General features: G+C 45.4%; 1 protein-coding gene across 1 annotated transcript in view; it reads left to right on the top strand.

The window, feature by feature from the left end:
• Positions 1–24,520, top strand: part of pold1 (polymerase (DNA directed), delta 1, catalytic subunit) — a 118,675-nt gene that overhangs the window by 53,850 nt on the left and 40,305 nt on the right. The window contains exons 18-20 of the mRNA XM_078430704.1: positions 18,579–18,674; positions 19,040–19,177; positions 21,949–22,124. Coding sequence (XP_078286830.1) covers positions 18,579–18,674; positions 19,040–19,177; positions 21,949–22,124 — 410 coding nt within the window. The remainder of the gene's footprint in view (positions 1–18,578; positions 18,675–19,039; positions 19,178–21,948; positions 22,125–24,520) is intronic.

The raw sequence follows: 24,520 nt of genomic DNA, 5'->3' as shown, positions 1-24,520 counted from the left end.
ATTTGAAGGAAAGAAGTTGAGTTACATTGAGAAACAGTGTTGGCAGCAGCTAAATAGATCACTCTTACTATGCTGTACAACATCTTGAGCGGCATGAATAAAGTGAATGTTCACAGTCTTTTCCCCCAGGGCAGAGGATTCTAAAACTAGAGGGCATAGCTTCAAGGGGAGAGATATACGAGGGAGCTTGTGGGCAACCTTTTCATTCCATCTCTGGAATGAATTGCCAGAGGAAGCGATAGAAATGGATTTAATTTTGAGTTTTAAAAGAAACCTGGACAGTTGTGATTGTGTGTGTTATTGCATTTTTATTGATTAATCTTATTGGTCTTATTGTTCAACTGCGGGTAATGTTTCATTTTACTACACATTTATGTGTATGTAACAAATAAACGACTATTGACTATTGACTATTGACTATTGAAATGGATAGCAAGAGTGATACAGTCCAAATGCAGGCAGACGAGACTAGCCCAGTGTGCCAACCTGGTCGGCATGGACAAGGTGGGCCGAATGGTATATTTCCATGCTGTACAGCTGTACTGTTAGTTAATTAACTGCAATAAATCCAACCTTGGTGTGGGCAAGTGGTAAAAGAATTAAGGGGGGAGTTGATGAGAGAGACTTAAGTTGCAGTTCTCCAAGGTGTTAGAGGAGGATTGGTGTTGCTCTGTTTGGGAGCTGATGCTAAATTAGTGGGCAAAATGGCTTCCTGCATTGTAATATTTAAGTGACGTTTGCTGACAAACTATCTTGGATCAAGATCCTCATTCCCCTTCTGGCCAAGTGCCTGTCTAACACTCCTGCCTCCTGCTGCTACTAAGTCAAATGGGAGCCAAGCCTAATGTTTAGACAATAAACATTAGACAATAGGTGCAGGAGGAGGCCTTTCGGCCCTTCGAGCCAGCACCGCCATTCAGTGTGATCATGGCTGATCATTCTCAATCAGTACCCAATTCCTGCCTTCTCCCCATACCCCCTGACTCCGCTATCCTTAAGAGCTCTATCTAGCTCTCTCTTGAATGCATTCAGAGAACTGGCCTCCACTGCCATCTAAGGCAGAGAATTCCACAGATTCACAACTCACTGACTGAAAACGTTTTTCCGCATCTCAGTTCTAAATGGTCTACCCCTTATTCTTAAACTGTGGCCCCTTGTTCTGGACTCCCCCAACATTGGGAACATGTTTCCTGCCTCTAACGTGTCCAACCCCTTAATAATCTTATACGTTTTGATAAGATCCCCTCTCATCCTTCTAAATTCCAGTGTATACAAGCCTAGTCGCTCCAGTCTTTCAACATATGATAGTCCTGCCATTCCAGGAATTAACCTAGTAAACCTACGCTGCACGCCCTCAATAGCAAGAATATCCTTCCTCAAATTAGGAGACCAAAACTGCACACAGTACTCCAGGTGCGGTCTCACTAGGGCCCTGTACAACTGCAGAAGGACCTCTTTGCTCCTATACTCAACTCCTATTGTTATGAAGGCCAACATTCCATTGGCTTTCTTCACTGCCTGCTGTACCTGCATGCTTCCTTTCAGTGACTGATGCACTAGGACACCCAGATCTCGTTGTATGTCCCCTTTTCCTAACTTGACACCATTCAGATAATACTCTGCCTTCCTATTCTTACCACCAAAGTGGATAACCTCACACTTATCCACATTAAACTGCATCTGCCATGTATTCGCCCACTCGTAAACCTACGCTGCACACCCTCAATAGCAAGAATATCCTTCCTCAAATTTGGAGACTTGTTTCAGTGGGATATCCATTTTTAAATGTAGCCAGGTCTTATTGAGCTTGTGTTAGTGACCGGGACAGAGGAGGAGGCTGCTCTGTATGAAACACAGAAACAAAAGTAGTGCCACATTTCTTTCCTCTCAGATTTAGCTCCCTTCTTGGTTCCTGAGGGTTGGCATATTTTATCCTGGATATACCACAATGCCACGGCACTCCAGGGATCAGCCTGGTTCATATTGCTATTTTGTGCAGAGTCCTGCAAAATGGACAATAGGCAGTGTTATCAGAACATTGTAAATTGTGCAAGAGATCTTTTTTTTATAAGCATCTTACTGCAAGATTCTGATAAATGACAATCTGGTTCTGAGCGGCAAAATAAACTGATTTTCATCTTTGCACAGGATAACCATGACTTCAGCATAAATTATTTTGTTTACATTATATCCTTCATAATACCTGGAAATCTGGTCATATTTCAATATATAAACAGGCAAATAACGTATAGAAAGACTCCAAACCATATATTTAAACTACCTACCAAAGGTGAGAAAGCAGTAGGCATGAAACACAAGCACGTTTACAATGTGAGGTTAGCATAACTTAGCAAAATAAACCACAGCCATATGATAGGAGATTTTGTCAATCTGTGGGCAAAGAACTGTTGAAACATCGCAACGCTTAAATGCTACAACACAAAAATTTAACTCTTGAACAATGAGTCATTGCCACGTTGATTGAAATGCAACACTTTGCTGGCATTTGTTCAGTCAACAACTTAACCTGATTGTACATTAAATTCTTGTGACAATTCTTAAAATTATTGTTTTTTTTCCCCATCCCAAATTCCTTCGGGATGCCTGACCATCTCTGGCTGTTAATTTGCTTGTTGCTCGGATAGGGATTCAGGAAGAAAGGTTTGGGTTATTGTTGATTCATTTGCCAATGGACCTATCATAAATGTCAGCTGAGTTTGGATCTCGCGTGCTGCAAAAGAAAAAGGATCAAATTGTACATTATCCGAAAGATTCAAAGTTAAATTAGGGCTACAGAGGTCCAGTTTATTTAAAAATTAAAAATAGTCTCTAAATTAAATTAACTTGAATAAACTCGAAGGTCGGAGGGGAAAAGTTTAAGATTAACCTGAGGCAACCTTTTCACACAGAGGTTGGTGGGTATACAGAATGAGCTACCAGAGGACCGGGTACCTACTAGTACCGGGGTACTAGTCGAGGCAGGTACTGTAACATTTTAAAGATATTTGGGCAGGTACATAGGAAAGGAATATGGGCCAAATGCAGGCAGTTGAGACTTGTGTAGATGGGACATCTTGGTTGGCATGGGCAAGTTGGACAGAAGGGCCTGTTATTGAATTGAATTGAATAAATTTATTGGCCAAGTACGTACACATACTAGGAATTTGCCTTGGTGCTTTGCTCGCAAGTGACAACACGACATACAGTAAACAATTAAGAATAAAACATAAAAACATTATAGTTTAACCATGTGAATGAAATAAAATACCAGAACAAAAGGAGGCTCCTGTGTGCTGTATCACTCTTATTATGAACATTGGTGGAAAGGCATGTTGTGATAAGGATATTGTGATTCTGGGATTGCATGTAGATGGAGTGGGTGGGTAGAAGACTGGCAAATGGAGTTTAATGTGAATAAATGTAAGATCTTGCACTGTGATAAGAGATATCAAAAGATGGATTATTATCTGAATAGAGTGAAGTACAGAGGGATATCCCAGTGCATGAATCACACAACGTCAGCAGGTATGCTGAACAAGTAGGTAAGGCAAATGGCCTTTGCCCTTCAGGGCAAAGCAACAGGGAGGTTTTGTTACAAATGTACAGGGTGTTGTTGAACCCGCAACAGGAATACTGTCTCCTCACCTAAAAAAAAATATGGTGACATAGAAGCAGTACAAAGGAGCTTTGCCACGCTAACTCCCGGGATGAGAGAACTGTCTTACCGGAGAATATCAGATATTTTGGCCTGTATTCCTTGGAGTTTAGAAGAATGAAGGTGACCTAATTCAAGCATATCCCAAGGGGGCTTGATAGCATAGATGTTGGGATGTTTTCATGAGTGGGAGAGTATTGGACAGGAGACCATAACTACATGATAAAGGGCAGGACAGTTAAAACTGAGCTACAACAAGAAGTTGTTGAATCTCTCTGGCCTGGTGGCTGCTGATGGCCCCATCATTCGCAGTGTTTAAAATGTTTAGTTCAAAGAATAGAGGGTTATCAGGAAAAGAGGGAATAGGGAAGGTGAATGAAGTCTTTTACCCAGGATAGGGGAATCAAGAATAGGTTTAAGGTGATAGAGAGGCAATGTTTAATAGGAACCTGAGGGGCAACTTTTTCACTCAAAGGGTGGTGGGTATATGGAACAAACTATCGGACGAGCCATTGAGCCAGCTGTTTAGCAGCATTTAAAATATACGTACATGGATAGGAAAGGTTTAGAAGGATTAGGAAAGGTTTAGAGGGGCCAAAAGTGAACCACATGGACCAGCTTAGATGGTGCATCTTGATCGGCATAGACACGTTGGGCCAAAGGACCTGTGTCCATGCTGGTAGACTTTGAATGGCACACCAGAGGAATTGAGACCAGAATAGATCAGCCTTCATCATATTGAATGGTGGGGCAGGCTTGAAGGCCTATTCCAGCTCTTAATTTCTTGTACTTTGTGATGGGTAGTTTGCTGCCTGGTCTTGCTAAGTGTTACTGTGGAACTGGCTATCAAATACTGTAATGGAGCGGCTTTGGAGGGTGTCCCTACATTTAACAAGCGTTCTCAGCAACTTTGATTGAGTAGTAGGAAAAAAACTGCAGATGCTGGTAAAATCGAAGGTAGATACAAAATGCTGGAGTAACTCAGCGGGTCAGGCAGCATCTCGGGAGAGAAGGAATGGGTGACGTTTCGGGGCGAGACCCTTCTTCCTTCTCTCCCGAGATGCTGCCCGACCCGCTGAGTTACTCCAGCATTTTGTATCTTACCTTGTGGTGTTGCTCAGTTGTTCTTGTTAACATTTGTCTCCCAGATCATCGCAGTTCCTTGAATGATTCCAAAGTTCACTCCTGCAGATGAGTTTTGTGTATCATTGACTCAATCATTGTAAGTATTGAAGCTACATTTCGCCAAATGTATCAAAAAATAAATTTGAATTATCAAGGGGCCGGTTCTAGTGAAGACAGAGAGATTATTTGTGATCCCCAGGACAGAGGAGTTGATCAGAATTGCTGAATGTAATTTTGCGGAAAGGTTGTGTCTAAATTTTCTAGATAATGCTAGGTTCGTTCAAAGTTCCTCTTCAAATTTCAAAATGTGTTTGATAAGGTATCGTACAAACTACCGTGGCAGATAAAATCTGTGGTATTGGTGGTAATTATTACACCAGCTGCAGAACTGGCTGGATTTTTACAGACACTGGTTATTCTGATTGTGAAATAAAAACAGAACAAATTGTTGGGGCTGCCCAGCATGTCAGGCTACAACTGTGGAGGGAGAAGCAGAGCTCATGGTTCGGAACAACGACCCTCCATCAGAACTGGAAAAGTGAGAGAACACGTCGTGTTTAATGTTGCGGAGAGGGGGAGGTTACCTGCTGCAACAAAATCTGAAGAAGGGCCCTGAGCCAAAATGTCGTCCGCCCCTTTCACTACACAGAGTTCTACCAGTTGCTCACGATTCTAGCATCTGCAGTTTCAGTACAGGTGTCAGGGGTTATGGGGAGAAGGCAGGAGAATGGGATTAGGAGGGAAAGATAGATCAGCCATGATTGAATGGCGGAGTAGACTTGATGGGCCAAATGACCTAATTCTACTCCTAGGTATCACAAAATGCTGGAGTAACTCAGCGGGTCAGGCAGCATCCCAGGAGAGAAGGAATGGGTGACGTTTCGGGTCGAGACCCTTCTTCAGACCCAAAACGTCCCGAAACGTCACGCATTCCTTCTTTCCTGAGATGCTGCCTGACCCGCTGAGTTACTCCAGCATTTTGTGATACCTTCGATTTGTACCAGCATCTGCAGTTATTTTCCTAATTCTACTCCTATCTCTTATGACCTTCTGAGGAGTATCCAGTCTGAAGAATGGTCCCATCCCAAAATGTCTTCTGTTTTGTTCCCTGCACAGATGTTGCCTGACCCGCTGAGTTCCTCCAACACTTTTGTTTTTTTTGCTCACGATTCTAGCATCTGTTGTGTTCAGCCAAGGTATCTTAGCTGACCCAATTGCTTTTGGTGCCTGCCAGGGAAGGGAGCTGATTGCTTTTGGTGCCTGCCAGGGAAGGGAGCTGATTGATTTGCAGGAGTATGAACAAGGGAAATATAGAGGAAACCCCATTGTGTTGGAACTGAGAGATGCTGAACTGAACAGTAGCTGGATACCTGAAGTAAAGGAGATGCTTAATGTATTCAGCAGATCAGAGGGCATACATGGCGGGAGAACACCCTTTACAGATGGTGAATCATTGTGGCCTAACTTATATTGAGGCTCCTGCAGAGTCAGGGTGTTTTTTTCAAGACATATTTCACAATCATGTAGGCACAAATTTACACAGCACTTTCATTTCTTATTTTTCGGCTTTTTTTTCTAGGAAAGAACACACAACAGTACAGCAGGGGAACAGGCCCTTTGGCCCACAGTGTCTGTGTCCAACACGATGTTGAGATCAAGTTAAACTAACCTCTGTCTGCACGTGATCCATTGCCCTCCATGTCCACGTGCCTATCTAAAAGCCTCTTAAACACCTCTCTTGTACCTGGCTCCATCACCATGTTTAGACAATAGACAATAGGTGCAGGAGGAGGCCATTCGGCCCTTCGAGCCAGCACCGCCATTCAATGTGATCATGGCTGATCATTCTCAATCAGTACCCCGTTCCTGCTTTCTCCCCATACCCCCTGACTCCGCTATCCTTAAGAGCTCTATCTAGCTCTCTCTTGAATGTATTCAGAGAATTGGCCTCCACTGCCTTCTGAGACAGAAAATTCCACAGATTCACAACTCTCTGACTGAAAAAGTTTTTCCTCATCTCTGTTCTAAATGGCCTACCCCTTATTCTTAAACTGTGGCCCCTGGTTCTGGACTCCCTCAACATTGGGAACATGTTTCCTGCCTCTAACATGTCCAACCCCTTAATAATCTTATACGTTTCGATCAGATCCCCTCTCATCCTTCTAAATTCCAGTGTATACAAACCTAAAAAAAACATTTGGACAGATACATAGATAGGACAGGTTTCGAGGGATGCGGGCAGATGGGACATGTTGGTCGTCGTGGGCAAGTTGGGCTGAAGGGCCTGTTTCCATGCTGTAGGACTCCATGACCACCACTGGCCACATTCCAGGCACTCACCACTCTCCGTGTGGAAAAAGCTTGCCCTGAACATCTTTAAACGTTCTCCCTCTGACCTTTAAGCTGTTTCCTCTAGACTTTGACATTTCCACCCTGGGAAGATATAAAAATTTACTGACATTAAAACCTTGCCTCTCTCGATCACTTTTAGTTCCGGTGGATAGTTCAGATGGTGTAATGTCGCTGATTGTCGTTTCGAGGCGATCGGAGCCTAATTTATTTTTATCTGCCCCAAATTTGCAACTAGTCTTCCAAAAGAGATCACAAGTCCCTTCCAAAGGTTTTACTCTGCCACCCCCCCACACTAATTCCTCCTTCCCTGTCTCAAACTGATGTGTGCTAGGTCGTGATTTCCCATCCTGACTCAAATTGGTTGAAATACCAGAGACAGACAACTCTGTCCGGACTTTCCATTTTAGGACTCAGCTGTTGACGGCCTTAATCAGCTGAGCTGTCAAAAGAGCTAGGTTTGTTTTGAGCAATGCTGTCATTCATTTCTCATTGCACTTTGCAGAAGTCATTCCCTATTTTGGGGTAGTTTAGCCTTTGACTATTATCTTGAATTTAAACAGAAAAGTGCTCATGAAAAGAACCTTCCTGTTGTGAGAAGGAACATTGTAAAAATAATTTCTTGTTGTTCCTAAATGTGGAGTGTGAAAACTCACAGCTAATTGTTACAAAAACTGACAAACTTGATGTTCGTGGGATTTAGAATTTTCTTGCGTAAGTCTTTGATTAGTGTGGGTGTCAGGGGTTATGGGGAGAAGGCAGGAGAATGGGGTTAGGAGGGAGAGATAGATCAGCCATGATTGAATGGCGGAGTATACTTGATGGGCCGAATGGCCTAATTCTGCTATCACTTCTGAACTTATGACCATAAGTGTATAACATTAGTTTGCATCAAGGAATTTTATGTGATGAAGCTGGTTGTAATTCTGTTCACATAGACTAAGTCCACATAGACTAATGTGAACTAAGTGGACTTAGTTCACATTAGTCTAATGGAACTAAGTGCCATTAGTTCCATTCTCTTGACTCTGCCTTCTGAACAAGGAGTTGGGTCTTCTGGCTGACTAGGAATATTGGTGCCAATATCTACAGGTTGCCAAGAAATTCTGCAGGTCCTGCCTAGAAGGACTTGATTGTCCCTCTTCCTTCCCTTCTTGCCGTTGTACTTGAGTGGAGAGGGAAGGGCAGTGACACAAGGAATCTTGAGTAAAGCACAAAGTGCTGGAGTAATTCAGTGGGTCAGGCAGATACTGAGAGATACTGCTGTGCCTCCTTGCCACCCAATGATGGAAACATTTTCTCCAGTCTGTCGCTTGTCACTCCTTTAAGTTATTTATTTCAACGTGTGGTCTACTGACATTAACATAGGAGCTTTGCGTTGCAGGAACTGAACTATAACTGTTTGATGTTACTAAAGAAGCTTTATTCCTCCCTGAAGTGAAAATTGTAAATTTCCCCGGTGTGGGACGAATAATAGGAATATAGGAATATATTATTAAATTGCAAGGGCTTTCAAAAAGAGTTTAAACAAAAAAGGCTTTTAACTTTCACCTGCATTAAAGGAAGTTTGGCAGCAAAGATGTCAAGTTGGTGGAAGGGTGGGCCAGGGCTTTATGAAACCAGTGGTATGAATGTGCTGACACTGATTACATGCCTCTCCCCATCCATAGTGTAAACTGAAGCACCACCAAAGTATTATGGACCTAACGGAAGTTAACGTTTCAGTGTGTATGAAGGAACTGCAGATGCTGGTTTAAACCAAAGATATACACAAAATGCTGGAGTGACTCAGCAGGACAATTCTTGCTATTGAGGGCGTGCAGCGTAGGTTTACTAGGTTAATTCCCGGAATGGCGGGACTGTCATATGTTGAAAGCTTGGAGCGACTAGGCTTGTATACACTGGAATTTAGAAGGATGAGAGGAGATCTTATCGAAACGTGTAAGATTATTAAGGGGTTGGACATGTTCGAGGCAGGAAACATGTTCCCAATGTTGGGGGAGTCCAGAACAAGGGGCCACAGTTTAAGAATAAGGGGTAGGCCATTTAGAACTGAGATGAGGAAAAACTTTTTCAGTCAGAGAGTTGTAAATCTGTGGAATTCTCTGCCTCAGAAGGCAGTGGAGGCCAATTCTCTGAATGCGTTCAAGAGAGAGCTAGATAGAGCTCTTAAGGATAGCGGAGTCAGGGGGTATGGGGAGAAGGCAGGAACGGGGTACTGATTGAGAATGATCAGCCATGATCACATTGAATGGCGGTGCTGGCTCGAAGGGCCGAATGGCCTCCTCCTGCACCTATTGTCTTTTGTCTATTGTCTATTGACCGGTTCATAGCAGCTATGGCCCTGGGGATGAAGCTGTTCCTGAGCCTGGAGGTGCGGGCGTAGAAGGCCTTGTAGTGTCTGCCCGATGGTAGCAGTTCGAACAGACTAGCTTGGGCAAGGTTGCTGCCAGCTCCACTAGAACAAGCACTTTGGTCTGCTTTTGTTTGTACTCTGGATGATTGTATGGTATGGTGGAATGTTATATTTCATCTACTGTAATTCAATATTCCGGTCCCTATTTTATGAATTTTTTAAACGCTGCTCCTGTGGGATGCTGTGATGCTTTATTTACCCTTACAAAAACCCCCCAAGTTTCCTGAGGCATGTGTTTATCTTGTTGCTTCTCTGCGTGCCTGTAAGAGCCACTCCTTACTGCCAGGTGTAGGCAGCCCGGCTACTGTGCTGGGCGCTTGGTGAATAGATCATCGATGATTTAACAAGAGCTTTGACCGCAAAGCTTGCAGCTTGATCGTTGGGAAAGAGATGGTTGATGTAAGCCAAGTTACAGAAAAGAAAATGATGCAACCTGGAGCGGGTTGATGTGGGCTGTGTTGTAAGCCCCTCACTGTTGGGTTGGGTAGGGTGAGGGAGGGCTGCAATGTGGAGAGGCGCTGTGGCAATGGGTGGCTGGTGTCTGTCTGTGTGTTATTTAGTTTGAAGGCAAGCAGCCCTCAGGAAACGGCCAGTTTCCAGCTTTCCTGTGGTAAAGCCTTGCTTCCTGCCTGATACACACCCGCCACTGCTGTGCATCACACTTGGACTAAAGGTCTGTTGCTCCATTGCAAAATGGATTGCAAAATTGGTTTGAATTTCAGTTGAAGGCACTTGTTCCTTCCATTATTCTCACCTGTGTTCCCCCGACCTGACTACTTGCAAAGTATGTTTCCACATCCATCAGCCGACCCCATGTGCCGTGCCTGCTTGGAAAATCCTTGCATCAACGTCCAAACTGTGTCTGAGAATTCTGTTAGATCATGGAGACCATCACTGGCCAGGAACAGCTTTTTGTCACCTGGCGTTACATATGCATCCTCTCCGGGAAGTGGTCTGTACAATGATTGGGAGCAGGAAACCTTGCCGATTTTCCTCTCTTTTTTTCCTCTCTCCCCTCCGTTCGAACTCTTTTGGTGAACTTTCCAGAGCAAGTATCTATCGTGAGCAACCTCTCAGCCGCTTTGTACTTGGCACGCTCGTCAGCAGAGGTGACCCAACAACAATAAGCAAACTGCAAATCTAATTGTATTCCAATCCTTGTCTGAAGTGTAGGAAAGAAAACTGTAGATGCAGGTTTAAATCGAAGGTAGACACAAAATGATGGAGTAACTCAATGGGTCAGGCAGCATCTCTGGAGAGAAGGAATGGGTGATGTTTCGGGTCGAGACCCTTCTTCAGACGAAGTCTGAAACGTCACCCATTCCTTCTCTCCAGAGATGCTGCCTGACCCGCTGAGTTACTCCAGCATTTTGTGTCTAGCTTGTCTGAAGGGTTTTGGATTGCAGGGTTCCCAATGTTGCACACCGACTGAATCCATGATAACTCAAACTCTAACTAGCTCGCGGGCAAGTCAGGACCAGAGGGATTTAGATCCTCCTCAGTAATGTTCGCATTAGTTAATGCACAATATTCAGGGAGCAGTCATAGCTTGATCAACATGTGACAATCCATTTTGCTCAATATTGTTCAGCTTCTGCATGGTAAATGAGTCAAGGGCTGTTTTCAGATTGCCTGCTTCAACAACAGTTCAACAGTTCAACAGAGCTTTATTTGTCATTAGGTACCGAGGTACCGAACGAAACTACATAGCAGTCATACACAAAAAAGAACACAAGACACACGACCCCAACACAAACGTCCATCACAGTGACTCCAAACACCCCCTCACTGTGATGGAGGCAACAAAACTTCCACTCTCTTCCCCACGCCCACGGACAGACAGCTCGTCCCCGACCGACCCGCACAGTCCCCGCAAGGGGATGGAAGTCCCCGCGGCCGAACCGCACCGGGCGCTGAAACGTCTCGCGGCCGACCGGGCGATGGAAGGCCCCGCGACCGAGCCTTGCGCAGCTAAGTCCCGTGGCCGAGCCGCACCGGGCGATGGAAGGCCCCGCGGCCAAGCCGCACCGGGCGATGTTAAGTCCAGCGGCCAAGCCGCACCAGCGATGAAAAGTCCAGCGGCCGAGCCGCACCGGGCGATGTAAAGTCCCGCGGCCGAGCCGCACCGGGCGATGTAAAGTCCCGCGGCCGAGCCGCACCGGGCGATGTAAAGTCCCGCGGCCGAGCCGTGCGCAGCTAAGTACCGCGGCCGAGCCGCACCGGGCGATGTTAGGCCCCGCGGCCGAGCAGCACCAGCGATGTAAAGTCCCGCGGCCGAGCCGCACCGGGCGATGCAAAGTCCCGCGGCCGAGCCGCACCGGGTGAAAGAGAAAGGTTCCCCCCCCCACACCCACACCACCACCCCCCACACATACACAACCAAAAAAAAACAAAAAACCATCCCAACACCGACACACACAAAAAAAAAAGGAAAAAAAGACGAACAAACTGCTAGCGAGCCGCAGCCGTTAGGCGCCGCCACTTCATCGCTCTGTTTCAGTATAGGTGTACTGGCAGGAAGTTTGAGCAGAACAAAAGGCAAAGCTGCCACCCAGGATTTTAACCCTAACCCTAACCCAGGATTTTGAAGGGCAAACTATCAGTGACAGAAGGCATCTTTCAGTGTACTGGAGAATAGAAGAAGTATCAGTGTTTGAAGAAGGGTCTCGGCCCGAAACGTCACCCATTCCTTCTCTCCAGAGATGCTGCCTATCCCGCTGAGTTACTCCAGCATCTTGTGTCTAGGATGGATCCCATAACTTGGTTTCGATAGCACGATTTAACCAATTCTCCCACAATAACCTCATAGGTGTTTGACCTCATTACACCTCATTAACCTGATTAGGAGCGGCATGGTGGCGCAGTGGTAGAGTTGCTGCCTTATTGCACCATGACCCTAATGTGCCACCCCTAATGAGATTAATGAGGTGTTTGACCCTGACTACAGATACAATACAATATATCTTTATTGTCATTGTACAGGGGTACAATGAGATTGGGAATGCGCCTCCCATACGATGCAATAAATTAATTAGCTAATCAGTATTAATTTAAACAACCCAATCAAACAAAATTAGAAGCAGTTTTAAAACAGAATAAAGTGCAAGTAGATCTGTGCCGGTTCACTGTGCGATGTGACTATCCGGCTCAGCAGGACCGGTTCATAGCAGCTATGGCCCTGGGGATGAAGCTGTTCCTGAGTCTGGAGGTGCGGGCGTAGAAGGCCTTGTATCGTCTGCCCGATGGTAGAAGTTCGAACAGACTGTTGCAGGGGTGTGAAGAGTCTTTGTGGATGCTGGTGGCTTTTCTGAGGCATCGTGTGTTGTAGATGTCCTCCAAGGCTGGTAGCTGTGTTCCGATGGTCTTCTGAGCTATATGGACTACTCGCTGAAGAGCTCTCCTCTCTGCCTCCGTGCAACTGAGGTACTACACAGGGATGCCATGCGTTAGGATGCTCTCTATGGTGCAGCGGTAGAATGTCGTCAGCAGCTGTTGGGGCAGACCAGACTGTTTCAGTGTTCTCAGGTAGAACAGTCGTTCCTGTGCCTTCTTGACCAGCGCAGTGGTGTTAGTGGGCCATGTGAGATCCTCCGTGAATGTGAGTGTGACCATGTGAGTGCTCGAAACTTGAAGCTGGCCACTCTCTCCACACTGTCCCCATTGATAAAGATCGGGGCGCATTCCCCTTTGTGTGACCCACGGAAGTTGATGTTCAGATGATGTCTGTACGGAGTTTGTATATTTTGCCCCTGACATGCCTGCATTTTTTCTGGGTGCTACAGTTCCCTCCCTCACTCCAAAGGCGGACAGGTCTAGTCTGAAGAAGGGTCTCTACCCAAAACGTCACCTATTCCTTTCCTCCAGAGATACTGTCTGTCTGAGTTACTCCAGGTTTGTGTGTGTCTATCTTTGGTTTAAACCAGCATCTGCACTTCCTTCCTATAGGCTTGTAGGTTAATTGGCATCTGTAAATTGTAAATTGTCCCTAGTGTGCGTAGGATAGTGTAAGTATCCGGGGTGATCGCTGGTCAGCGTGGGCTCGGTGGGCTGTTGAGTTTGTTTCCATGCTGTTTCTCCAAAGTCTAAAGTGTGCCCAATGTCAGGTCCAGCCACACACACGCACGCACGCACGCACGCATGCACGCACGCACGCACCCACCCACCCACCCACCCACCCACCCACCCACTCACCCACCCACCCACCCACCCACCACACACACACACACACACACACACACACACACACACACACACACACACACACACACTCACACACTCACACTCACACTCACACTCACACTCACTCTCTCTCTCTCTCGTTGTGGCCTGAACAAGAGGTCTAGATGTTCTGGAACAAATGACTCACTTCCTGACTCTTGAAATACTTCCATTTGCAAAATACAAGTCCAGGAATATGATTGAAATCTATTCCCCGGATTAACAAACTTCTGTTAATACCCATAAGATATTCCAAATTTACGATTGTCCAAAAGAGTTATTGCTGTTAAAATGAACAACATGCAGCCATTTTGAGTGCAGCAAACCTCTAGGTACAGTAAGGTGATAACAACTTTGGTGGATCTAGAAGCAGCAGCGGGTAGAGCCGCTGCCTCTCAGCGTCAGGGACCTGTGTTCGATCCTGATCTTGGGTGCTGTCGGTGTGGAGTTTGCACTTTCTCCACGTGACCACGTGGGTTTCTCTGGGTGCTCCAGTTTCCTCCCACATCCTAAAGAGATGAGGGTTTGTAGGTTACTTGCCCTCTGTAAATTCCCCCTAGTTTGTAGGGAGTGGATGAGAAGGTGGGATAACGTAGAACCTCTGACGTGATAACGTGATCAATGGTCAACTTGGTCTCGGTGGGCTGAAGGTGGTTTCCATGCCCTATCTCTGAACTGAACTGCAATGCTCTTGTGTGAAGAGTAAATACTGGTTGGAACACATCATCTTAAATTCAGTCCATAAACTCCCATCCCACGGATCAGCAGATGATTTGTTTAGAACATTACCAGACCACGATGCTATGGGGAATGAAGTTGCTTATCTGTACCAGTGGTTCTTTTTTCAAAGCAGATTATTAATGTCAAGCCCACCATTGCCAAATGCCAGAGTCCTTGATTTAGATTTTTAGAGATACAGCGCAGAAACAGAACCTTCAGCCCACCGGGTCCGCGCTGCCCAGCGATCCCCGCACATTAACACTATCCTACACTCACTAGGGACAATTTTTACATTTGCCCAGCCAATTAATCTACATACCTGTACGCCTTTGGAGTGTGGGAGGAAATCGAAGATCTCGGAGAAAACCCACGCAGGTCACGGGGAGAACGTACAAACTCCGTACAGTACAGCACCCGTAGTCAGGATCGAACCTGAGTCTCCGGCGCTGCATTCGCTGTAAGGCAGCAACTCTACCGCTGCGCCACCGTGCCACCCTCTTGATTGTAGCACATATCGTGGAAGTTACGGATTCAGTGCCTGCGACTCTGGATAACCTGGTGTCTGTATTCTCTAAAGTTATTGCTGCACTCTAGTCTAGCTCATTGAGTAGATGTGCGTACATTTAAGCTCACATTGAGTAGATGCACGTACATTTACGCTCACATTGAGTAGATGTGCGTACATTTAAGCTCACATTGAGTAGATGCGTACATGTCAGCTCAGTTCACTGGCACGATAATGCTGTGGCTCGCTACCATGGGGTTTTCTAGCCTCAATCAAGCTTTGTGCATTTGTGGTTTAATTCTCCATTTGCGTTTTATTTCTGAAAGTTGTGCTCGTGTTAAGGGCTTTCACAGAACACAACGCCTTTGAAGGCTACAACCGCACTGAACACGTTGTTTGATGTGGCATAGATCAAAAAGTGAGTGAAGCTTTGTCAGCCCCATGCTCTTTGCTAATGGTTCTTGCTGCACTGCAGCGGCGGTCTGAAGCTACAGTAGGATACTGTAGAACAGACATCCCCCAAATAGACGACCGATGATCTTAATTTAACGTTTTGGCAAAATTGGGTGGTGAATCTGTGGAATTCTTTGCCACAGAAGGCTGTGGAGGCCAGGTCAGTGGATATTCTTAAGGCAGAGATAGATAGATTCTTGATTAGTACGGATGTCAGAATTTATGGGGAGAAGGCAGGAGAATGGGTTTAGGAGGGAGAGATAGATCAGCCATGATTGTATGGCGGACTAGACTTGATGGGCTGAATGGCCTAACTCTGCTCCTATTCCTTACGACCTTATACACCCAGGTTGTTGGGACCATCAAGACGTAGTCTTATCATTTTCCATTGGAACCATCCGGTCTAATTGAGATGTGAGGAACTGCAGATGCACACAAGAGCTGGAGTAGCTCAGTGGGTCCGGCAACAACTGTGGAGGAAATGAAATGGTGATGTTTCAGGTCGTGACAATCACGGCACAGTGCACAGCGGTAGAGTTGCTGCCTCACAGCGCCTGAGACCTGGGTTCGATCCTGACTACGGGTGCTATCTGTACGGAGTTTGCACGTTCTCCCTGTGACCACGTGGGTTTTCTCAGGGGGCTCCAGTTTCCTTCCACATTCCAAAGACGTGCCGGTTTGTAGGTTAATTGACTTCTGTAAATTGTCCCCAGTGTCTATGGTGGGGCTAGTGCACAGGTGATTGCTGGTCAGCGCAGACTCGGTGGGCCGAAGGGCCTGTTTCCACACGGTATCTGTTAACTAAACTAATGGCTTGTGGCCTCTGTAGCTCTGACAGCTATTTGATAATTATGAGAACAGTGTATGACTAACCTTTGAACTTCTAATTCAGTCATGTCCCGAACATGTCCCTCTGTGACTCTAGACTCAATATACTGATTGCAAAACAAAGGGACTCGCGTTGTCTGAGCGCTGTCTGCAAGCGGATGTGACCTGCAGAGATTCAGGGTTTTGGGTTTGGGGAGTAGGCTGGGCTGGTTTTTGTATTAATTGAGGGGTGCTATTCCAGATGAACTTTGCGAAGAAGGGCTCGATGTTTTGCAGCGTGTACCGGTGGTACTGTGCGATGTGGCGCTCCTCCCACAACTGCTGGCTTCCCCTTCTTGGTTGCTCTGCAGCAGAGAGCTGGAGCCTGGAGGTGAGAGACCGAGGGGGAGCTCAGACTGATCACCACAATGGTTGGCCTCTCAGTGTTTAGTTTAAAGATACAGCATGGAAACAGGCCCTTCAGCCCCCCAGGTCTGCACTGACGATTTACGATTGGGACGATTTACAATTATACCAAATCAATTAACCTACAAACCTGCACGTCTGTGGAGTGTGGGAGGAAACCCATGCAGGTCACGAGGAGAACGTGCAAACTCCGTACAGACAGCACCCGTAGTCGGGATGGAACCCGGGTCTCTGGTGCTGTGAGGCAGCAGCTCTATCCGCTGCACCACCGTGCTGCCCAGTGGGTAGCTTCAGAGCCAGGGGTTGCTTTGATATTACGGTTTCTTATCAAGGGATGAAATGAAATGAGTTTTGAAAAATCACAGGTTATTTTTTGTTTCAAATAAAGGCAAATTCTTGCCTAAATTGAAAATGTCTTCACTGTTTGTTTTTGAAGGCTAGAAGGCTGCAGCCACTTCTGTTGAGTTTACCGCACGAGCAGAAAAGTGCCATAATTGAGTGCAAGAAAGTTGGGGGTAAAAACCCGCAGATGCTGGTTTAAATCCTAGGTAGACAAAGTGCTGGACTAACTCAGTGGTCAGGCAGCATCTCTGGAGAGAAGAAATGGGTGACGTTTCAGGTCGAGACCCTTCTTCAGACTGAAGAAAAGTCACCCATTCCTTCTCTCCAGAGATGCTGCCTGACCCGCTGAGTTACTCAAGCATTTGTTGTCTACCTGATTGAGTGCAAAATTGATTATCTCATTTGAATCACCAAGGCACATTCCTCGTATATGCACATACTTGGCCAATAAACTTATTCATTCATTTATTCATTCATGGGATTGCGGGCAATGAGATGCACTAATTGATTAGTAGGACTAGATGTTACAATCCCTAAGGTTTGCACTACAATTGACTGGTGTTGTTCTTGGGGGTGACCACTAGGTAATGTTGCTACCATTCAGACACATCTTCAGTTGTATACCTCAACGGCCTTTTATCACAAGACACCCTCAGTCGAGGCAGGCCCAGCGCAGGGTGATCAGACCTGGACACAAATGGGTCATTTGGTCCATGCCAATATTTGTACTGAACAGGACCTTCTACCGCTTTGTCCTCTTAATCCTATCTACTCTCACTTTGTGCATCTCATCTATTCTTACATGTATTGGCACTCTATGCTTCAACTGTACTGTGCACTGGTATAGTCATCAGCACAGTAACAGTCCCTTCAGCCCAACCTGTCCATGCATGACGTTTCGGGTCGAGCCCCTTCTTCAGACAGATGATTGATATCAGCGTGGAGGTGCTTTGCTGTGGCTGGATAGAGGGATCATTATTCTTTATGGAATCGGCATGATAGAGCACCAGGTCCTTCAACACTTTGAACCTGGTCTGATCTTTCGAAAGAGCTATGCCGCTGTCAATTGTTTTTGTCCAGCAAATCATTTATTCAGCTGCCCATCTGAAGTTGTATTAAATCGAGTTCCATTGCCGTTTCTGGGACCAGGTATAAGTTTATTCCAGTATGCTAGACAAAAGGCAAACTTTTGGTTTGTTTCCTCTGGTTATTGAGTTTTCTGACACAAGAAACAGTTTATATATTTAAAACAGTGTATTAATCTTCATGCTTTTAAATGCCTCTGTAAAATCTCCCGTTAAGCTTCTGGAAAATGATCTTAAATTCTTTGTTCAGTTCGTGTTACATCTGACCTGCGAATACTTATGGTCAGTGCTACCAATTAAAATAACGTTTGTTTCCTACTTCCATTCATCCTCCCCTTCTCCTTGATTTCATTTAAAACGTACAACGTTCTCGTCTGTTTTTCCTTTTGCAGCTCTTTATTGCTGTAAGCGATATTTTTTACTGTTAACATCGAGAATATATTTTAATCGGGGGTTTCTCACTTTCTTCCCCCCCAGAGTGTCACTGGATTTGGGAGACAAATGATTGAGAAGACGAAACAGCTGGTTGAATCGAAGTACACCATTGCAAATGGCTACAAAGCAGATGCCAAGGTAAGTCTGACCCATCTGGAGAAGGGTCTCGACCCAAAACGTCACCCATTCCTTCTCTCCAGAGATGCTGCCTGTCCCGCTGAGTTACTCCAGCTTTTTGTGTCTGTCTTCAGTTTAAACCAGCATCTGCAGTTCCTTCCTACACATTTCACTGTGGAATGGCAGCAAACACCCAGCGTGTGTTCCAAGCACTTCCTTCATTCTTTTCACTGTAGCTTTTCACTGTACCTCGGTACACGTGACAATAAACTGTAACTGTAACTCATTGCGGTCAAAGTAGAAGCACCAAGTCCATTCCTCAATATATTATCTCCTGTGCTGCTCAACAATATCTCATCCCAGTCTTGTTGTTCCCCTCTCCTTAGATTATTTATGGTGACACGGATTCTGTGATGTGTAAGCTGGGGACACAGACGGTGGAAGAAAGCATGGCACTCGGTCGTGAGGCAGCTGAATGGGTCTCGAGTCACTTCATCCCCCCTATTAAACTTGAGTTTGAAAAGGTGAGTGGAAAAGTTTTTGTGCGTAATTTAGTTAAAATGAGTTGAAGGAACCCTGGGGACCTTCTCCGATAATCGAGCACATACATTAGGGAAACGTGCAGGCACATGTGCTTTGGGTTCCAGACCTGCAACCTCTGCCAGGTGAGAGGGCTCGGTCAGCAGATCACTGGGCCCAGAACTTCAGAAGTTCCAGGAGTTTATTCAATCATGGCTGATCTATCTTTCCCTCTCAACCTGCCTTCTCCCCAAAACCCCTGACACCTTTACTAATCGAGAATCTGTCAATCTCCGCCTTAAAAATATCAATTGACGGCCTCCACAACCGTCTGTGGCAATGAATTCCACAGATTCACTACCCTCTGACTAAAGAAACTTCTGCTAATCCTTCTTTCTAAAGGTACATAATAATAATAATAATATATTCCTTTATTTGTCCCACACCGGGGAAATTTACAGTGTTCCAGCAGCACAGTGGATAGCAAGAGAGCAAGAGATCATTCATTATAAATAAAAGATACATAAATTGTCATCAATTTTCTGTGTTTCTTAGCTGTTATTGTTGACTCGTCTGCTGGGAGCAGTGCTGGTTGTGCAGTCTCACAGCAGCGGGAAGGAAAGACCTCCTATATCCATCCTTTTATTCTGAGGCTATGACTTCTGGTCCTAGACTCTCCCACTAGTGGAAACATCCTCTCCACATCCACTCTATCCAGGCCTTTCACTATTCGGTAAGTTTCAATGAGGTCCCCCCTCATCCATTTAAACTCCAGCGAGTACAGGCCCAGTGCCGACAAACGCACATCATATGTCACCCCCCTGTCTCAAATCATCCTGAATCGGCATTATATCACCATGTGTTCTTTGTCAGTTTTCGTGCTCCCTTCCCAACATCGCTGGGTGTAGCAAAAGCAAGTGGAGGCCATTCGGCCCTCCTGTGCCAGGTTAGACGGGTTGCATCTGTTCAAGTAAGTGACTCACTGCCATGTTACAAGTAGTTAACGATGAACAATAAATTTTAACCTTGCCAGCAGCATCCACATTTCCCAAACAAGCAAAATTCATGTCCAAATTTCACCATTTTGCATTTTACTTCGCAGATTTAAAAAAAAAACCAAGTTAACATGTTTTGCCTTCAATATTTAAATGAAATACAGTCTAGTTCAAAATTATGTTTGTTGTCTTTGAAGCTGTTTTTGTTCAAGTAACTTAAAATACTACTGACATTCATGCTTGTTTGCAAGCGTAAAGTTGTTTCAGAAAACCATGGAACTTATTTTATATTTGACGTCCTTTTATATATATTTTTTTAAATGATCCATGAAGGAAGCAAAAACTGATTGGATATTTATTTCAAGTTAATTTTTATGGTAAGCAATGCGTATTTTTCTTAGCCAGAAGTAGGAATAGTCCATGGGAAGATCAGATCTTTGACATCAATTGGTCATTGCTGCCTTAAATGTACCGTCCATCGATGTATCTGTGTCTGCTTCAAATACGCTTCATGGCTCATGTGCCTCTGGTAGAGAGTTCCAAAGATCGACAAGCCTTGGGTGGAAAACGGTCTTCCTCACTTTAGTGTTAAGTGCCAATTCTTATCCTGAGTGCATGCTTGCTAGTTCAACATGAGGGGAAAATGTTAGAATGTTAGAAATTCCCAGCACGTCAGGCAGCATATGTGGAAAGGTTATTAATTACCCTTAGGGTTTCAAGATAGGCTGCAGGAAGCATCCCCCGGACCGGGGCGAGGAGAGGAGAGGAGAGGGACGTAGGTTGACTGGAACTGCTCCAGTACATCGAGCGTGCGGGCTGACCGGTCTTTGGACTTTGAATAATGGCGCTAAAACATGGCGCCCACATGTGTAAAATATAGAAAGATAATTTTACTGTGCAGTTGCATATTTGACAAATAAACCACTCTTGAACTATTGAATGAAAGCTTCAGAGATCATTATAGCACAGGAGCAGGCCCTGCGGCCCACAGTGTCTGTGCCGATCAGGACACCGAGTCAAATTAATCTCATAAAATCATGAGAGGAATAGATCGGGTAGACGCACAGCGTCTCTTGCCCAGAGTAGGGGAATCGAGGACCAGAGGACAGAGGTTTAAGGTGAAGGGGAAAAGATTTAATAGGAATCTGAGGGGTAACTTTTTCACACAAAGGGTGGTGGGTGTATGGAACGAGCTCCTGGAGGAGGTAGTTGAGGCTGGGACTATCCCAATGTTTAAGACAGGTACATGGTTTTACTTGGCTTTGTTCGTACAGGCACACGGTGATGCAGCGGTAGAGTTGCTGCCTTACAGCGCCAGAGACCCGGGTACGATCCCGACTATGGGTGCTGTCTCTAGGGAGTTAGTATGTTCTCCCCGTGACCGCGTGGGTTTTTTTCTGGGCGCTCCGGTTTCCTCCCACATTCCAAAGTCGTGCAGGTTTGTCAGTAATTGGCTTCAGTAAAAATTGTAAATTGTCTCTCGTGTGTGTAGGATAGTGCTAGTGTACGGGGTGATTGCTGGTCGGCACGGACTAGGTGGGCCAAAGGGCCTGTTTCTGCGCTGCATCTCCAAACTAAAATAAGATGTCGATTGGAAGAGGAGACAAATTCCAAAAATGATTTAAAACATTGAATCCCAGGTCCAAACGTCTGGCCAAGGGGATGGAATTGGTGCCAAGGAATGGATCTTGTGGGGAATCAAAGTCATGATCACTTCACTGGAGGAAGTTATCATTTATAATATAATGACAGCTAATACTTTTGTAAAATCTTTCTTTTAGGTTTATTTCCCATACCTGCTCATTAACAAGAAGCGTTATGCTGGTCTGTATTTCTCTTCAAACCCAAACAGCCATGATAAGATGGATTGCAAAGGGATAGAGACTGTGAGAAGAGATAACTGCCCATTGGTGGCCAACCTAATCAACACCTGCCTTCAGAAAATCTTAATTGAGAGGTAACTATTGATAGGCATTATTTCTTATGTATCTCAATTTGGAGGGTTTACAATTCACCAAATGCTTACATTACCACTGAAATGAGAGCCTGTGAGTTGCAGAGAGAGTAACATTTAACCAGCTCTCGATTGCTTCACACACTCTTGCTTTATTGCCAACCTGGAAATTCAAGCTCAGTCTGAAGAAGGGTCTCGACCCGAAACATCACCCATTCCTTCTCTCCTGAGATGCTGCCTGACCCGCCGAGTTACTCCAGCATTTTGTGTCTACCTGGAAATTCAAGCTGGTGCCAAGAGAGATGAGGTACTGCTCTGTCTTGTATTTATGGAGCATTGTACCAACCCCATTAGTTTTAACTGTCACAATTCTTTAATTCATTGAAGGTTGCTGTTTCTTGGTTAATTCTATCATCCAGCCCCTGATGTGATGTGTAGTCATCCTCAGTAGTTGTCCTCAGTGAGATCCTGCACCAGGCGAGTGCAGATCTTCAGCAGTTGATGTGGTTTGCCCTCTACCACAACCACCATGCAAGATCTGATCTAGGTAGCGGGGGGGTTATTGGTTCAACCTACAGTTTCGTTATCCACATGCAGTTAATTTTTATCACTACTAATTTCAACATAAAATTGTTGCAAATACTCAAAGGACCAGGTTACATCTGTGGAGGAGACATAATCAATGTTTGAGGTTGATCCTGGAACCATCCCAGGCTAGGACCTTATTCCTTGGAGTGTAGGATGTTAAGGGGTGACCTTGCAGAAATGTATAAAATCATGAGGAATAGATACAGTGAATACAGTCCCAGGTTAGGGGAGTCAAGAACCAGAAGACACAGGTTTAAGGAGAGAGGGAAAAGATTTCATCGGAACCCGATAGGCAACTTTTTCACACAGAGGGTTGTGGGTGTATGGAACAATTTGCCAGAGGAAGTGGTTGAGGCATGTACAGTAACAACATTTAAAAGCCATTTGGACAGACACGTGGATTGGAAAGGTTTAGAGGGATATGGGCCAAAGGTGGCCAAAGGGACAAGCGCAGATGGGCCATGGTGGTGGGCAAGGATGAGTTGGGGTGAAAGGCAAGTTTCTGTGATGTAACTGCTTAAAGGTCCCAGCGTACTGTTGCCATGCGACTTTGTTCTCATTGCAAGTTGGACCAAAATGTAACCCTGCAATAAGTTAAAAAATCAGAGCATCCAGATTAATAGTGACCGCATTATTAATAACTTAATTCTCATAGTTCTGCAAAGTTATGCTTTCTTTCCATGAATGCACATTTCCTGTGTGTTCCAAGGAACTACCTCTTCCATGTTCTGCACTTTACTTCCTCTATCAGCCACGTGATGGGCACGAGATATTAGTGTGCTTTAATGCTCCTATGGTACAGGAGTGCAGGTCCAGCAGGCAGTGAAGAAAGCCTATGGAATGTTGGCCTTCATAACAAGAGGAGTTGAGTATAGGAGCAAAGAGGTCCTTCTGCAGTTGTACAGGGCCCTAGTGAGACTGCACCTGGAGTACTGTATGCAGTTTTGGTCTCCAAATTTGAGGAAGGATATTCTTGCTATTGAGGGCGTGCAGCGTAGGTTTACTAGGTTACTTCCCGGAATGGCGGGACTGTCATATGTTGAAAGACTGGAGCGACTAGGCTTGTATACACTGGAATTTAGAAGGATGAGAGGGGATCTTATCGAAACGTATAAGATTATTAAGGGGTCGGACACGTTAGAGGCAGGAAACATGTTCCTAATGTTGGGGGAGTCCAGAACCAGGGGTCACAGTTTAAGAATAAGGGGTAGGCCATTTAGAACGGAGATGAGGAAAAACCTTTTCAGTCAGAGAGTTGTGAATCTGTGGAATTCTTTGCCTCAGAAGGCAGTGGAGGCCAATTCTCTGAATGCATTCAAGAGAGAGCTAGATAGAGCTCTTAAGGATAGCGGAGTCAGGGGGATGGGGAGAAGGCAGGAACGGGGTACTGATTGAGAATGATCAGCCATGATCACATTGAATGGTGGTGCTGGCTCGAAGGGCCGAATGGCCTGCTCCTGCACCTATTGTCTATTGTCTCAGGTCTGAGAGACTATCCAGGTTCACCAAATCTATTCTTGAGCTGCTGGCTTGGATGCCGAGGTAGATCAAGTTCTTCCAAATGAGTTGTCCCTTTCCCACCCCAGCAGGAACCTACTCAGTTAAACACAGTGTTGGAAGATCTCGGCAGAAAGGCTGTATCCAGTCTGATGAAAGATCCTGCCCAGAAACAATGCCTGTACATTCCCTCCACAGATGCTGTGTTTTGCTCATGATTCCAGCATCTGCAATTCCTTGTGCCACCAGGAAACTACACACACGACACTGCAGTATTGGTTGGGCTCTGAGCCTTGCTCTATGTCTGAATCGTG

The sequence above is a fragment of the Rhinoraja longicauda genome, chromosome 40, assembly GCF_053455715.1.
Source record: "Rhinoraja longicauda isolate Sanriku21f chromosome 40, sRhiLon1.1, whole genome shotgun sequence".
NCBI lineage: Eukaryota > Metazoa > Chordata > Chondrichthyes > Rajiformes > Arhynchobatidae > Rhinoraja > Rhinoraja longicauda.
The sequence above is the reverse complement of the archived record's forward strand: the minus strand, read 5'-3'. Positions and strand labels throughout refer to the sequence as shown.